The 16448-nt window shown below is 52.9% G+C and overlaps 1 protein-coding gene across 4 annotated transcripts in view; it reads right to left on the bottom strand.

Moving 5' to 3' along the window:
* Nucleotides 1-1012: 1012 nt before the first annotated feature.
* Nucleotides 1013-16448, bottom strand: part of WDTC1 (WD and tetratricopeptide repeats 1) — a 61393-nt gene continuing 45957 nt past the window's right edge. For 2 of the 4 annotated variants that reach the window (XM_033114220.1, XM_033114221.1), the window contains 10 exons: nucleotides 14819-15001; nucleotides 13988-14082; nucleotides 13469-13584; nucleotides 12085-12160; nucleotides 11356-11464; nucleotides 10401-10574; nucleotides 7086-7321; nucleotides 5387-5564; nucleotides 4249-4441; nucleotides 1013-2984 (listed from right to left, as the gene is read on the bottom strand). In XM_033114220.1, the coding sequence (XP_032970111.1) occupies nucleotides 2787-2984; nucleotides 4249-4441; nucleotides 5387-5564; nucleotides 7086-7321; nucleotides 10401-10574; nucleotides 11356-11464; nucleotides 12085-12160; nucleotides 13469-13584; nucleotides 13988-14082; nucleotides 14819-15001 (1558 nt within the window). In that variant the 3' untranslated portion in view covers nucleotides 1013-2786. The remainder of the gene's footprint in view (nucleotides 2985-4248; nucleotides 4442-5386; nucleotides 5565-7085; nucleotides 7322-10400; nucleotides 10575-11355; nucleotides 11465-12084; nucleotides 12161-13468; nucleotides 13585-13987; nucleotides 14083-14818; nucleotides 15002-16448) is intronic. The other 2 variants (XM_033114222.1, XR_004423854.1) reach the window with 2 other exon arrangements.

Here is a 16448-nt window from a genome sequence, read left to right as displayed (position 1 = left end):
AATTCACAGGGGGCACAGTAGGATATTTTAAATTTGAGAGATATTCAGCATCTGTTGGCTACTGAGAGAACTACTAGCTCAAAGTAGTTCACAGTTTCATCATTAGGTTGTACTACATTCATTTGATTACATCATCTCAAAGAAGATGGGTTGTTAGTAGTTTCTATGATAAAAAGCAACTGAGTCAATGTGGAACAGGAAATAAGGGTGTTGGTTTCCAATCTGATTAGAAAGTTTGACAAGTTTTTCAATGCCCCACAAGCCCACAGATCCCATTCGTTACTGTAGTTATTTAAGAAATAACAATATTGTTTCTTCTAATTTAAGTGATGACTGACTTAACAGGATGTAAATTCTTATTAAAAGATTTGGGTTTAACTACTTACTAAATTGAACTGTGAGGTATTTCTTTTGGTTTAGGGGCTCCATGAAAAAATTACTGAGACACTAAGAGTGGGGTGAGCGCTGTGAGCTGAGAAAATCTGGAAACCTTTGGTCTAAGAAATCCTCTAATCCAGGACATATAAGAAAACTACAGGTTGTGAAATCAATTTAGTGGGTCATGACCAGCATTTTTTCTCCTTAACAGAATGGTAAATAGAACACATTGCATGTAGCAAGAGTATTATTGTGTAAAACTTATGTTCATTATATACATACAAATAAGTATAGGTATCTTGGGTCACAATGTAAAGTGTACATTTCTTATTTGGGTTCTGATTTAAAAGTTTGAAAAAACCACTAAGACCCCAACCTCCTTATTATATAGATGAGAAAAGAGCCTGGAGAGTGAAAGCTGATTATTCTAAGTCACAGCCACTAGTGCCAGATCTGGACTCAGTCCTACTAGGCTGGGGGGCCACCACTCACAGGGACCCTTCTAAGGCAGGCCTCGTTCTGCCTGGTAGAGATATGGTTACTCAAAGTCAGAGAACCACAGAGGTGAGGTATCAGGTACCCTCACTTCGGTCCCAAGACCCATTTGTACCCCACAAATGCCACCAGCCACACCTAGAACAAAACGGTTTTAATCAATTGCGTCACCCTCACTCTCCTGGGAGCGGAGCAACAAAAAGGCTCGGCTCCTGCCCCCAGAGAACAGTAAGGCTTATGTGTCTCTCCACACTGCAGGGCTCGGGCTGGACAGGCGGGGGGCGGGAGGCGGGGAGGGAGATGGGAGGCAGGGAGAGAGGAAATGGCGGGCAGCTCGAACACAGGAAAGCAAAGGGGCCCCTGCTGGTTCTTGGGCCCCAGGGCCCAGCCCCAATACTCCAGCTCTCCCCTCCCTGGTTAGAGAAAGGTCATGGAGAAGAGACAGGGGAGCAAGTCCCAGCAGCAGGAGAAGCAGCAGCAGCTGTTTCCTTCACCAATAAATATACTTCATTACCAAGCGAGAAAAGAGGGGTAGGAAGAGGGACTGGGGTGGGGGGAAAGGGGGAGAAGCTGCCACCTGTGTTGCTGGGATTAAAGCAATGAGGAGATGGTGCCAGACCCCCCACCACTATCCTCACCCCTCTGTCTTCTTAAAACTGTGAAAAAGCTTTTAACATGGCCCTCCTGTCTCCAGGGCTGCTCTGAAGCCTGACTGAGAGGAGGCACCTGGCAGAGACAGGGCGGAAGGAAGAAGGGAGGGAGGAGGGAGGGAGAAAAAGAAGAAGGGAGGCTGCTTCTCCCCAGAGGCTGCAGCTGTAGGGCTGGAGCCAAGTAAGCACTGAGGGGAGCGAGAGGGGAGGAAGGATGAACCATCTACCAGGGGCAGCTCCTGAGCTGAGAGCCAAGGGGGCAGAGGGAGGCCTGGTGAGTGGTGGGGCTGCATCCAGTGTAAAGCTCAGGAGGGAGGGGGCAGAGTTGGGGACTTTCCCATCTAAGTGGCTCAGGAGACTCACCCTCCTCCCCCCAGAGCAGCAGGGGACAGAGAAAAGCCATCACTTCTTTGGTCTTTGTGGCGGCTCTGCTTGTGGGGTGGGAGGGAGGGCAGAAAGGGAGAAGGGCCCTCAGCAGGGAGCGCCACCTCAGCAAGAGTAGGCCTGGCTGGGCGCTCTGGCAGAAAGGTCACAGTGAGGCCAGGAGCGCCTGAGAAAGGAGAGTGGCTGTAGGGGCTGGCTGGCAGGGGAGGGGTGCAGTGTGGTATGGTGCGGGGCCCCACCCTCTGCCAGGGCCCAGGAAAAGCTGAGCCCCCAGAGGCGGCTCAGGGGGAGGGTGCCCCACTGCAACCAGGCAGTGGCCTGGACTTGCCCACTCCGGGGCTCCCATCCTTCCTTCTCCTCCACCCTGACACAGTGGCTCTGGAGGGAGGGTGGGACCCCATCCTTTTTCAGAACCTTCCCTGAAGACCACAAGGGAGTTAGCCTTGCCAGTCCGGGAGCAAGAGTGGCAATAGATCAAGGCTAGCCCTTACAGCCTGGGAATTCCACTCCCCTTCCTGCTGCCCACGGAAAGGTAGGACGGTCCTTGAGGAGAGCTTCAGCCCTTGCCTCCCCACCTGAGGCAGGCCAGGGCCCTCCAGGGACTGGAGGCAGGGAGGCAGGAGGTGAGCGGCGGAAGGAGGGCCTTCCCCTTCTGTTCTTCTGCTCAGGGCTGGGCTCAGTCAAGGGGCAATCTGCCTAAAAGTCTGAAAGCCTGCAAGTTTTAGCAACCCCCACCCCAATGCCAAACTAACAAACAAAACAGGGGAAATGAAAAGAATGGGGTGGTGGGGAGACAAACCAAAACAGAGCCCCCTGACCTCCTGCCCAGAGCGGAGGGTCCAGCCAGTAGCAGGGGCTGGGGACGAGGGCTGGGAGGGCCTAGCTGGGCCGGCACTGCACCTGGCCCTCAGAGCTGTCCTCGTCGTCGGAGGCCCCCGCGCCCCCGCTGCTCAGGCCCGTGATCCGGTAGCCCATGTTCAGCAGCATCACCTCCAGCGGGTCCGCGTTCATGCGCCGCTGGTTGGCCTGGGAAGCGCCCTCCATGTCCTCCACCACGCGGCCTGTGAGGTCTTCACTCTGCAGGGAGGCACACAGACTGGTGGGATACACGCGCGGGGACACACAGACGGAACTGCACATATGGAGGGGGCCGTGAACACCAGCTGCATGTGGGTTTATATCGGTTTATCCATATGTGTACAAGGGTAGAGGGGAAACACATACTGGGATACGCACGGGACACCCCCCCACCCCAGGATATATGTCGGGGAGACCACATACCACCCAGGGGCCCAGGGTAATACACACTGGGAGGGGACACAACACACTGGGATATATGTCAGGGATACACATGCTGGGATAGATATTGGGGGGAATACACACACCAGGTTACACATGGGGTGGGGAGCCGCACCGGAAAGTGCTGGGAACATACCACACTAGGACCCATACACAGGGACCCAGGATATGTTGGGCACACGTACTGGATAACTGGGGTGGGGTGGGGGGCTGCAGACACAACTCCCCCACCCCACTCTTTGCTGCTGCCATTCCCAACACCCCTTTCTGTATCCTTCTTTTCCTCCCCCTCAGGGAGGGCGAGTAGGATCTCTCTTTAAAATTCGCAGCAAATTGCCTTTGGAATTAGATACACCACTTGCCTTCTGTTTTGCCAGCTGGGAAGAGGGAGGAGGTGGGGCAGAGGGCACAGGAGGTGTCAGGCTGGCCCACCTGGCTACCCACCCTGGGAGTGAAAGGGACCACACTGTCCTAAGTGTCCCTGTGGTTGGACACTGCACAGGCATCACTTTAATCCTCAAAGCAACCTTTTATCATCCAGTGCAGAGACGATACAAACCTCAGGCAGTGAGTGAAGGGACCAGGATTGAAACAGGCGCACCAGACTCCAAAGTCTGAATACCTCCCGTGTGCCTGAGGGGCCGGCCTCTGGGTCACACCACGGTGGTGCAGGAGGGGCAGGGTGCCTAGGGGACCTGAGGTCCCGTTCTCACGACGTGCTGGAGCGGTCTGGTTCCCTTCCTGCACCTGTCCTTGGTCACTGTGTCCTGTATGCGACCTGTCTGCTCAAAGACATGCCCCTCGGAGGCAGAAGCCAACTCTTGTCCCCAGAACTGCTCATTGCATTTGGAACTTTCAGAACGCGATGGTCCCCATCTTGACACAGCCTTGGGCCCTCGAGTGAGAGCTCACTTCCCCTAGCTGCTTCTACCCTCCTCGTTTCTCTTCCCAGCCCTCCCAGGCTCAGCCAGAGGAGGGCTTGCGTAGGGCCCATGCCTACCTCCTCCCTGTCTGGCTCTGGCCACATTGTCTGCGCCCTCACCTCTGGCCGGGGATTCCAGAGCCGTACAACGGGGTCGATGCCGCTGGTGGCTAGGAAGCAGTAGCTGGGATGCGGCTGCAGGCAGTTGACGATTGACTCATCCCCCTGGAGCACGCGGACCAGGTTGGTGGTCTCCTTTTCCCAGATGAAGAAGGAGCCATCGTCAGAGCCACTGACGATGTATTGAGCGTTGCTGGCGGGGGGGCAAAGGGCAGGGAGGTCAGGTGGGGTACTGCCCTACAGCCTCAAGTAGAGGCTGTGTGGCTTAGGGCAAAGGGGAGCCGGGAATTCTGGAGCCGCCAGTTCCCCAAACTCCAGGGTCTTCACTTGACTCAGCACATGGTATTCCTCTCCATACTGCAGAGCCCTGGTCACTGTTCTACCTACCGGTCTCTTAAACTCAAGGTCAGGGACTGCCTGGGTCTTTCCAAGATACTTTCTCCCAAAGTACATCCTAAGCTCCTTGGGTGCCAGGATGGAGTCTTGTGTCTCTTATGTCCCTGGGAACACCCGTGTCTAAGCCATCCCTCAGGAGTCCTAGCCTTCCTGCCTCCAGACCCCTAACTCCTACAGAGCACCTGCCCTACACACCGCTGACAATTAGGGGATCTTGGTGGATAGATTCTCGATCCACATTCATGTGTCTTACCCACCCAAAGAAAATGCAACATTTGCAAAGGAGGGTTGAGGGTGATGGTGTCTGAGACACTGCTCTTTCCGTCAGTACCTGGGGCACAGTTCTGGGCACACAATCGATGTGCCAAGATTGCCAGCCTCTGAGGGCCTTTGCCTCATACCCCCAGCAGAGGGAGGCTCCAAGCACCCAGATAAAGAAACCAAGCTCCAGCACATGGAGACAGAGGGTCAGAGGAGGCGGGGAGATGAACGAACAGTCCAGAGACTGCACTGGATGTTTTAATGGATTACGTCATTAGTCCTCGTTATAGCTCCATGAGTGGGGGTGGCTGCTTTCATTTTATAGATGAAGAAACTGAGGCCCACAGAGGTGAAGCCATTTGCCCACGGGTACAGAGGCGGAGCTGGGATTTGAGACCTTTCTAAAAGCATTCTGCCCCCACGCCCCCCAACCTCCTGCTGCCAACCAGGCTGTGCCCTCCTCCTTTTCAGGGCCTCAGACCTGCCAAAGAAATTGGCCTCCTTGATGTCCGTAGTGGTGTTGCAGTGGCCACAGTAGCGGAACTGATAGTCGTAGCTTCGTTCCCGCAGCACCATCTCGTCCTCTGAGATGGAGTCCTTGCGGCTCGTGCTGCGGAGGCGGACTGCGCCGCCGCCACCACCAGCTCCCTTCTTCTCCTCTGGGGGCAGAGAGCAAGGAAAGGTGAGTCCAGTCTCTCTCTCTCCTCCCCCATCTGTCACCCACCCTCGGCCCTGTTTTCAGCCCAAGTACTAGCAATGTAGGGATACCTGCTTCTACCCCTACCCTGAAAAACTGGGAATGACTGTGGGGGAGAAGCACCTCTGGACCCAGCCCATGAGGATATTCAAGAGGAGATCTGTGATGCCGGGTCTCTGAACAATGACTGGAAGCCCCAAGGATGCACAGATCCAAGGCCTGTTTCTGTGGAGGGGAGAGGAAGGCAGGGGAGGGTAGAGCACAACCAGGAGAGACTGAGGGGGCGACTTTTCTAAATAGACCCACAGGTCTGAAGGCAGTAAGGTCCAAGCCCTTCCTCTCTGGAAGACAAGTTATCATGGATCCCAACTGAGGCACTGGTGGGCTACTGGCCTTGGGTAAAATCACACTCGTTTTCTCAGTGCCTTAGCAGTGCCCTTTTCCCTGCCTGCTTCAGGGCCTTTGCATGTGCTGGTCCCTGTGCCAGGAACTCTTCAGCTCCCACAGCTACTCTCTGTGTCTAGTTAACTCTTCCTCCTCATCTTTGAGATCTCAGCTTAAACGTCTCTTGCTCAAGAACCCCAGACTGCCGTCAAGCCCTTTCCCATACACCTACGCCTTATCAGGTCCTCACGGCACTTGTCACATCACACCCTTTGTTTCTCCTTCATCACTTGGTTCCTTCACTAGGCTATGCACTCCATGAATACAGAAATCCCATCTGACTTGTTCACAGCTGTATTCCCAGGACTCAGCACAGTGCCTGGCACATGGTTGGTGCTTCATAACTTCCAACAAATGATTCAATCGCATGGTTGGTAAATTGCAAAGGAGAGAGGTGGGAGTCCATGTCTGCCTCCAGTGTGCTCACCGCTCGTTCACAGACCACACTACAAGCACCCAGCTTGCTCTCCAAAGCTACGGAGGTGAGCTGGGCAGGGCTTTGAATGCTCTCTGAGCAGGTAAGTAAGGCAGCGGGTTCAGAGATGCAGTGCTTTGCCCAAAGTCACATGGTCACCAGATGGCCGAGCTGAGATTGGAACCTGAGGCTTCACACCCCGTACCTGAGGCATTTCTACCGCCCTGTGCTGCAAACGTGCTAACGGGAACAAGAACAACTCTTGCTGCTGCTTCTCACTGAGACGCCCCACTGAGCGCCCCACTGAGAGGGTCATACCCTGCGAGCCACATGGCCTGACTGGGTTTGACTTACTCGTATCCTGAGTCCGGGCACTATACCAGGTGTTTTAAACAGGCTACTGCTAATCCTCAATAGAAACTCTGAATGGAAGGTGCTATCAGTCCTCCTTTTCAGATCAAGAAGAGTCTCAAAGAGACCAAGTGACTATCTCAAGGTCACATGGTTTCTGAATCAGCATCCGAACCCAGGCCTCTCCAATCCCAGAACCATATCCTCTCCAGAATGTCATGCAGCCCCTCAAACAGAAAGAGTGACAGCAGCCCCTCCTTAGTGCCCACTCACCACCATCGTTTTTGGAGAAGAGGGCGGCCGTGATGTCACGGCCCAATGCGTCACACGCGCTGCTGTGGGCCTGCTCCGGGAATTTCCCTTTGAAGTCATCTAGGCACTCCAGGGCCTCAGCCACGTACTTGAGCTCAAAGAGGCAGCGGGCCAAGCGGAAGTGTGCCTTCAGATGGCATGGGTTTAGGGAGATGGCCTTGAGGCAGTCCCTTAGGGCGTCATAGTGGTCACCATCCCTGGGAAGACAGGACAGTGTGGCTTGGAGGTGGGGCTACATAGCAAGCAAGGAGTCCCCACTCAGTCTCTGTTTCCTGTGGCCACCCCAGCCCACCTCTGACAGATCTCAAAGACAGGCTAGTTGGGGATGAAGAGAATCCTGGCTCAGCCCAGGCCTTACTGCCCTGGAGAAAGAGTATGTTAAGGAGGCAAGCTAGGAACCCTGAGGTCTTGGGGGTGGGGTGGGAGGTGGGTGTGTGGCAAAAAAACCAGTGTCCGGCTGCCCTCTGCTGGACATAGCATGCAACTGCATGCCCACTCACCCCAGGTACCCGCAGCTCTGCAGCAGAAGGCCTGGCATCTTGCCCGCCTCAGGCTCCCCAAGCCCTCCTTCTCTTTTCCTCCATCCACCTCCTCAAATCCCCCTGACTGGCCTTCAAAGCCATGTCCGAGGCAGGGGGCCCTCAAGGACAGTTCTGTGGTCTGGGGAAGCCAGAAGTGCCAGGCTGGGGATTCAGGGTCTGACCAGCAGGCAGCAAGCTCTCAGCCAGACCCCCCTCTGTCCTGGCTGACTGATCCACAGCAGCTGTGGCCTCTACCTCCCGGGGCTGGAGGATGGGGCCTGACAGACTGGCAGAGTCAGCTCTCTGGAAGCTGATGGCCAGCGGGGGCGGGGGAGAGGAGGGTGTGCACGCCAGGAGCTCCAAATCGTCCCCCACTCACTTCTCCAACCTCCCGAAGCATGCATGAAGGGAAGTGGGAATGGTTTTTTTGTGGGGGAGTAAGTGGGGAGAAGGCAAAGGAAGAGACCCTCCTTCTCCCACCTGTGCTGGAATATACAGGACACACTCTCCCAGCACCCAGCGACTGCTTCCCACCTTTCAGCTGGAGAGCCAGACGGGTCACAGGAGCCACTTCTCCTTTGGGAGCTGTTTTTTTTCCTGCTGGGCTAAGACTCAACTGTGCCAAGCAGCACTCCCCAGAGCTGGTGGCCCCTCCACCAAGGCACAGCTCCCAACCCTCCTGCACAGGGTAAAGCAGGCCGGACATGGGAACTATCCTACCAAGCCTCCTCTCCTACAGCACTCAGAGGGAGCATCCAGCCCTTGGAGCAGCCACGCTCAGACCAGGAACAAGCAGCTCAGCCAGCGTGGAGGCAGGCAGCAGACTGAGTGCTTCCATGGCGTGGCCTGTGTCAGAATGAGTGGCTGTGACGAGGGAGCAGGCGCTGTTTGGACACACAATTACCGCCTGCAAGGTGCCCCTCAGAGCTCCTGGGGAGAGCCAGACCAGAGACCAGCCAGGAGCCAGAGGGTGACATCTCCCACTGCCTGCAGGAGCAGATGGCAGCCCTGGGGAGACTCGCCTGGGACAGAATGTGACATTCTAGGGGTCACTGGCAGGCATGCGGGGGATGAGGAGAGAGCAGGCTGGCCCCAGGGCTCACCCATCCAGATTCACTGCCAGATCAATCTCCCTGAAAGGACAGCCCTCAGCATATCCCTCTCCTGCTCACAACTCTTCACTAGCTGCCCATCATCCACTGAATCGAGGCCAAAAACACCGCCACCGCTCTGCATTCCAAGTCCTTCCCAGGCCAGCCCCAGGCTACCTCACAGACTCATCTCCTGCCAGTCCTTTCCAGAACCCTCTGCTCCAGCCAAATGGATTTGTTGTTCTGCAAACAAGCTCTTCAGTCAGTCCCCCACCCCCACGCCTTTGTTCATACCATTTCATCTCCCTAGGAATGTCCTTCCCCCACAGTCTCCTCCTCTTTTCATCTCCTTGTCTAAGCCTGCCCACACTTCGAGCCCATCTAGCACCACACCTTCCTGAAGCTTCCCTGAGTGATCTCGAGCTAAAGCAACCCAACTTTTCTCTGAATGGTCAGCACTTCACCTGACCATTCCAAGACCTACTGCTTCCTGCCTCTTCAGTGATGAACCATGTCCATGTTTTTATCCCGTCCAGAGGCTGGGCACTCCGGAGCACAGGATTTCAGAGCGACAGAACTTTGTGTCCCTAGTACCTAGCACATAGTAGGGGCTCAGAGAACATGTCGAGGCCACCCACGGATTAGGAATTCATCAGCCTCTCTTAGCAAGAATGCAGGAGTGATACAGCTCTCAGCCTGGATGAGGACCCACCCAACTGCTGGGACAGAGAGGCAAAACACCTCAGGAAAACCAAACCGTCATCTCCTGAGTTTGGCTGCCATCTGAGCCCTTGGCAAACTCCTGGTGCCTGAGCTAAGGCCTGTGGGGGAAGCATCTTCCCAAACCCCCATCTACCATCCTGCTGACTTGGGTGGGTTTCTTAAGATTCTCTCTCTGGCCTGCCTAGTTGCAGCCAGACGATGGCACACCAGCTGGCCTGTCTGTCTGGGCAGAGCCGACGGATGCCAGACGGAGCAGGAATGGCTGTGGGCCCAGCTCTATCCATCTCTAGTCCTGGCTCGGGCTGGGGGATGGGGTCTGCCTGTCTGCTTGCCTGCTGGTGCTGCAGGCAGAAGGGCTGGGGGCCCAAAGATAAAGGGTTCTTCAGGATATGGACCCGCTCCTTTACCACTAGCCACTACAACCCCACATGACACACAGCCAGCTTCAGATCTCTGGGGTCTTGTTTGTGCTTGGTCCAAAGGGTCTAAGATCACAGGAAAGCACTCCCCAAGGTCAAGGAGCCACAGAAGCATTTCAGACAAATACAAACTGTATTCACCAAATGCCTCATTTCCATCTAGCACGATTCTGCTGCTCCTTCAAAGTCTAATTCAAGGCATGATTCTCCAACAGTTGGGATTGACAATTCTCTCAATGCCCTACTTCGCCACTGGCCACAGCACTTTATAACAAAGCACTCTGTGGAAGCTACTTGTGAACATGTTCCACTTCACTGTAAGCTTCCTCAAGTTCCTGAGACTTCCTGATGAGTGGGTCAGGTGCCTGCTCACCACCAGCCTGGAGGTGGGCAGGAGAGGCTTGAGCCTAAGAAGTCCTAAGAGGCAGCAGGACGTCACTGCCTCCTTCCCTGGACGCCTCAGCAACTTGGCTCCACCAGGCCCACTGCCTTCATCCCTCACCCTGGCCCAGGTCCACTCACCACTTGCGTTTCATGTAGGCAGCAGCTCGATTCCCATAAAGCATGGCGTTGTGAGGGGCCCTCTGCACGGCCTTGCTGTACAGCTGAATGGCCTGGGTCCACTGCTGGCAGGCAAAAGCCTCATTGGCTTGCTGTTTCACACGCTCCAGGTAGGGGGGCAGCTCTACCTGGGGGCTAGGTGAGAAGCAGAGCCAAGTCAGGCCAGCCAAAGAAGGTCAGAGCAGCCCCTCAGGAAGTGTGCAGCCCTGCCTGAGGGTTACCCAGGTTTTCTCGGCCCTTGGTATCTGCACTGTCGCCTAGAAGAGGGGACTACTCCCATCCTTGGCCTGGGTTGCTGTGGGAGGTCATGGGTACAATTACTGATACTCTGAGGCAGTGAAAAACCAGAGAGGCAGAAAGGAAGCTGTCCTGGACAGGTTTAAGGTAGTCCTTACCCAAGCTCTTGGGCATCATACTAGCTGATACCATCTGCCTTCATGCTGAGCTGAACCTGTGACTGCCCAAGTCCCTCCCATGGAGCCCTCCAGAGAGAATGCTGTTTCTCTCAAGGGCTACGGGATTTGAGCACCTTTGTATTCAAAGGCCAGCATAGGGCCTGGCAGAGAATAGAGGCCCAAAGATGTCACAGGATGGAGAAAAATATAATGGGAGGGACCCATTTGTGTGGAACCACTTCAGGAGGGAGCTTGGTGACGAGAGGCAGTTAGCCTCTGGGTCCTGACCACGATTCCCAGTCCAAGGGACCAGAACTTCAGTCTGAGCACGACTGGAGCACTACCAGGTAGGAGTGGCACTGGGACTACTCCCCCCTCCAGAAACCACTCTGCCCCAGCCCCCTGACTCCGGGCTGTGCCTGGGGTGGAGTCAGGAGGAAGGTGTGTAAGACATGCCCCTCCCTCCAATCCATAAAATGTAAGTGGTTTTGGGAGGGCTGGACAAGTGAGGCTGGCCTCACCTGACATGTCCCCTACTCTCTGGCAGCCGGAAGCCGTTGCTGTGAAGGTGCAGGCCATTGGACACACCGTTGGACACACCATTGGTGGACATCTTGCCATTCTGAACTTCTGGCAAGGGATGGGGAGAAAGGAACAGCAACAACTCAGGAAGAGGTCCTCATTTCTACTCAGCAGCCCTCCAGCTTCCTTCACAGGGTCTGACGGTTGCATTGTGGGGCCATCCTCCCAGGGTAAGATCCATTCCCAGAAAGCAGGTTCTTGCAGACCGGCAGGCAAGGGCATAAAGAAAAGTCTGTGCGCCCTCTGCTGGCTGAAGAGGGACACAGCTTCAACTTGGCTTTACCCTTAGCTGGGGTTGGGGTTGGGGATGGGAGTGAGGGGTGAGGAGGTGCCTAAATCAACTGTAGGCCCCAGGAGGAAGACAGTGAGGAGACTGATCCAGGATGATAAGGGAAGGGCAACTACTTCAGGTCCGCAAGAGCCAAGCCACGGAAAGAACCTGCTTTTTCAGAGGGAAGAGAAAAGGGTTATGATGCAAACCCCTCTGACAGATCTCTGTGACCTATTGTTATTTTCCTTCTTACTATACAGTGTATTTCAGAGAATCTACTCCTTTTGGAGGATTGCAGCCACAGCCCAAGGTAAGGGGCAGGTTTCTCGGGAGAGGTGGCACACCCTCAAGGTTCCCAGAAGAGATACCCTAATGGAGACTCTAAGGGCGAACTTACCCCCTGAGGAGTGGCATTTTCTAGGCAAGAGGAAGGTGTACGGCCGCTGCTTGTAAGTCAGGTCAAACAAATAGACCTAGAGTGGAGAAGTCAAGAAAATAGATGGAGGCTGTGAGGTAGGAATGTGGCTGAACAAGACCGGGGAGGCTCTCAGGAACACAGGGAACCATCGAGCGAGGCCAGGAGAGCTTTCTCTGGAGCAAACTTCAGGCAGGAAAATCTTCCCAGTTCCTGGCCCCTAGGGTGGGCTGTCTGAAATATTGTCATTAATTAGAATCACATGTTTAAGTTGAAAAGGTCCTCGGAGGTCACAAAGCAGCGAATAGTCTCATTTTCCAGATGGGAAAACTGAAGCCTCAAAGAGAAACAATTTGCCTAAAATAACACTGCTAGTTACTTCCCTTGGTAAATAGTATCTATTATAACATAACATTTATTGAATTCTTACTTTGCTCCAGGAACTCTCCTTAGTGTTTTCTATGACTTATCTCATTTCATCCTAGAAACCACCCCATGAAGAGGTACTATTATCATCACCCTCTTTGCAGATGAAGAAATGTACGCTCAGAATCTAATTTACCCAGGGCCATAAAAGCAGCATGTGGCACAGCCAGGACCCCAAACTAAGTCTGTCTGGCTCCAAACCACTCTGCTCGACAGCTTCTCCACTCATCCCTATGTTACCTTTAGGCCAGGGGATGGCTCAGCCATCTGAAGCCAGAGCTCTGCTCTGAACTGAGGAGCTCACCTATTCCCCATCCCACTTCTTTTGTACAAAACCACACCTTACCTTGTAACGTCATCAACTGTTTCACTTGCCGTGTCTTCCCTGTTAGTCTGGGATGGGTTATATTTTACATTTGTCTTCCTTATGTTTATCATAATGCTAGTCCCAGAATACGTGCTCAGTGAGTGTTTGTAGAATAAATTAATTTATGCAAGCCTTAATAAATCTCCTGACTGAGAATATGCAAACAGAAGGTTTAGCAACCTGCCATTATCAAAGAACACTTCCCAAAGCTAGCCCCTAAACCACAACCTGGTCGCATGCTCTGAACCCGAGGGTCTCCTCCTAGGAAAATAGAGGATGAGGAAACCAAAGCTTAGAAAAACGAAGAGACCTGTTCAACGTCACAGAGCTAGTAAACAGAAGGTCAGTCTTTGAAGACAGATCTGTCGGTTCTAAAACTTATGCTCAAGAAAACGATCAGGCCAGGGCACCTCTCTGAGAATTCTGATGATGCCATGTCACTCCCACAATTCATTCTAATGTCATGTATTACAGTAAGGCTTCTTGTCTGCTTCACAGCAGTGGACATGACGTACCTGGCTGCTGGCTATGAGGTGGTGCTGGGGCAGAGCCAGCTTGGGCAGCCATACGTACCTGCTCGCCTCCCATGTTGACCAGCAGCTCTGTGCCATTGGGACTGAAGGTCACATAGGTGGCAACCAGCACTCTTAGGCGGTTGTTGTAGTCAGGCAGTTTCACAGGCAGGTGACCTGCAGGGAATGGCCCAGTCACCCTAGTGTGAGGCTACCAGTACCCCCAAAGGGAGTCGTGTGAGGTCAGCTGTATCAATGATGACAGCAATCACCTTCCTCATAGAAACAGCGACACGTGCTGAGCCCTTACTATATGTGCAGGGCCAACTGCTTTCTATGCTTTATCTCATTTAATCATTACAACCCCATTTTACAGAAAACAAATTAAGACTCAGCAAAGATAAATAATCTGCCAAAGGTCACGTGATGGTTAATGGCAGTCAGTCAGGGTTAAAGCCCAGGTCTGTCCGACTCTAAAACCCTTGCTCCTGACCACTGTGCCGCACTGTCTCCCTGCATTGCCCCAGAGAGAGCCAGCACCCCGCCAAGAGTTTGGGGCCAGAGCTAGGCTGAGCCCTACCTGCTACGTAATACTGGGCTGCACCATCCGGAAGGGGCTTCTGCCGGTCACAGAAGGTGTGCACACCTGCTGGAGGGCTCTGCTTCATGCTCTTTCTGGTGGGAGGCAAACCACATAGGTTACAACGGCGAGACCAGACCACAGTCCCTAGGGGAACGCCCAAGTCTGTATTCCTGAGAGATACAGGAGGTCCGTTTCTTCTTCACCTTAGCAACCCCAAATGTCCACCAACAAGACAGCTAGACACACACATTACAGTGCTTTACATGGAGGTCCTACCAGCTGTCTCACTGGTAGGCCTCACTACCATACCATTACCCTCATTTTACAGATGAGGAAGCTAAGGCTCAAGGCCTAATCCAACTCGTGTCGTGTGTGAAGAGCAACAGGGGTCACCCAAACCCAAGAACGAGAGTAAAGCAGGCCAGACATTCCTACACCTGCCCCAGAACTCCATTTGAAACCCAGGCTGGCGGAGCCGCTAGGGGCTGGGAATTCTGTGGAGGTTCTAAGTATATTCTACTTTTGATTAAAAAAAAAAAATTAAAAAAAAAATTAAATTACATGTACAAAAAAGAAATTACACATACAAGGTTATAACTCTGTACAAATACTCATAGTAAAAGAACAAGCAGAAAATATTATACACAGTGATTCTTTCAGGTGGTGGATTATGGGTAACTTTTAAATTACAATTTTCATATTTCCAAAATAAGCATGAAATAAACTTGTTTTTTAAAAACCCACCTCAAAAAGAAGAGGGCATGGCAATGAGGGAAAGAGGCCGCAGGTTCCCCGGGACTTGTCGGCAGAAGGCTGAGCTGTTCCTACCTGTGGTTATGGATCATGCGAATGTCGTAGAGCCTCACAAAGGGCCCACTGGCCCCTACGGCCAGGCAGTTGTTGTCCTGGGGGTTGACAGTCAGACACTTGGCCTCCACCAGCTGGCCACAGTACTCCGTCAGGTCAATCAGCACCTCCGAGTGTTTGCTGTTCTCCCGAAGGTCATACTGGCTGTGAGAGAGGACAGAGTTAGGGGACTGGGGGCCCAGGGTGGAACGCAGATGAGAAGCCAAAGCCTCATTATGCATGGCGGGGAGGAGGGGCACTGGGAGGGGCTTTGGACCTGTCTGTAAATAATAAGAATGTCAAAAACCACGCCTATTTCTTGAGTGCCCACTCGGTGCCAGGCTCCTGTAGGAGGTTTTTCACACACTCTGTTTTATTCTAACATAACTCCTTAAGATAGACACTACTGTATCCCTTTAAAAACCACACACATACACAAAACCAGATGTCAGTATTATTGCTACTGAGTACTATTACTACTGATTACTAACACTTGGTGAGAAATTGCTTTGTATCCAGTATTGTCCCTAAGTGTTGCACACGTATTATCTAATTAAATCCTCACACCATCCCTAGGTACCATTAGAACACTGAGGTTCAAAGAAGTTAAATAACTTGCCTGGGACGACACTGCTAGTAAATGCAGAGCTGGGATGGCTTCCTAAGGCTGCTCTGCTCCTTAATTCTAATTCTTCATTGTAAATCTAGTTCCTTGCAGGAAACAAAAGAAGTATGAAGGTGACAGAAGAGGATCTGGAGATCATCTAAAAGCTACCTAGAAACACCAAGAGCCAAGAGGAGCCCAAGAGTCCCATCCAGGTGGCAAAGGTCACGCCAAACGTCCACCTGGCAGCAGCAGACGCCCATTGCTGTAGCGGGGGGAGCTTTCTCCGGCGCCGATCACACCAGCACAGGCAGAGAGTGGGAAGGAATTCAGTGTGCTCACCTACCTACTGCGCCTGGACGTCTGCAACGATCTCTTCACTGTTCACCTTATTTTTCTAAGCTAACTCTGCAGCTCAAAGCTGCAGTGAATCTTCAATATTTTTAGCATGAGTGTACTTTTAATGAGTGTACTTTTAAAACCAAACTCCTCAGTCTGGATTTCAAGACCTGATTTCATATCCCTCTCCGATTTTGTTCTTCAGTTTTCTAAACGTGGGTCAATAAAAACACAGAAGTCTGTGTTTATCCTGAATGTGCCACGTCTACCCCTGCCTTTACAAGCTCTGCTCAAGCTGGAGTCCACTCTGCTTTTCCTGGCCCATCCAAATCCTGTCCATTCTGGAAGGCCACTTTGTTCGCCTTCTACCAAGACACCTTGCCTGACTGTGCCTGAACCTCAGTGCTTAGGCTCCGACCCAGTGCCCAAGATGCTGCCCTGACACAGCCTCGTCAGTTAGGCCAAGTACAACACAGTTGGACTCGTCACTGACCAAGCGCTTTCCGTCTTCTAATCTTCTAAGTACAGGTGCTTGAATGGTGTCTTTTCCTCCATTCAACGTTGTTTCATTATTATGTTGATGAGATGCTGTAGGAACTCAACTTTTGTTTATATCAGTCTATGGTAAACTTGTTTTCATGGTATGTCGTTTCGCTTCAAGTCACGGAA

This window comes from Rhinolophus ferrumequinum, chromosome 9 (assembly GCF_004115265.2).
Source record: "Rhinolophus ferrumequinum isolate MPI-CBG mRhiFer1 chromosome 9, mRhiFer1_v1.p, whole genome shotgun sequence".
Taxonomy (NCBI): Eukaryota; Metazoa; Chordata; class Mammalia; order Chiroptera; family Rhinolophidae; genus Rhinolophus; species Rhinolophus ferrumequinum.
Note: the sequence above shows the minus strand (reverse complement) of the source record. Positions and strands in the feature narration are given on the sequence as shown.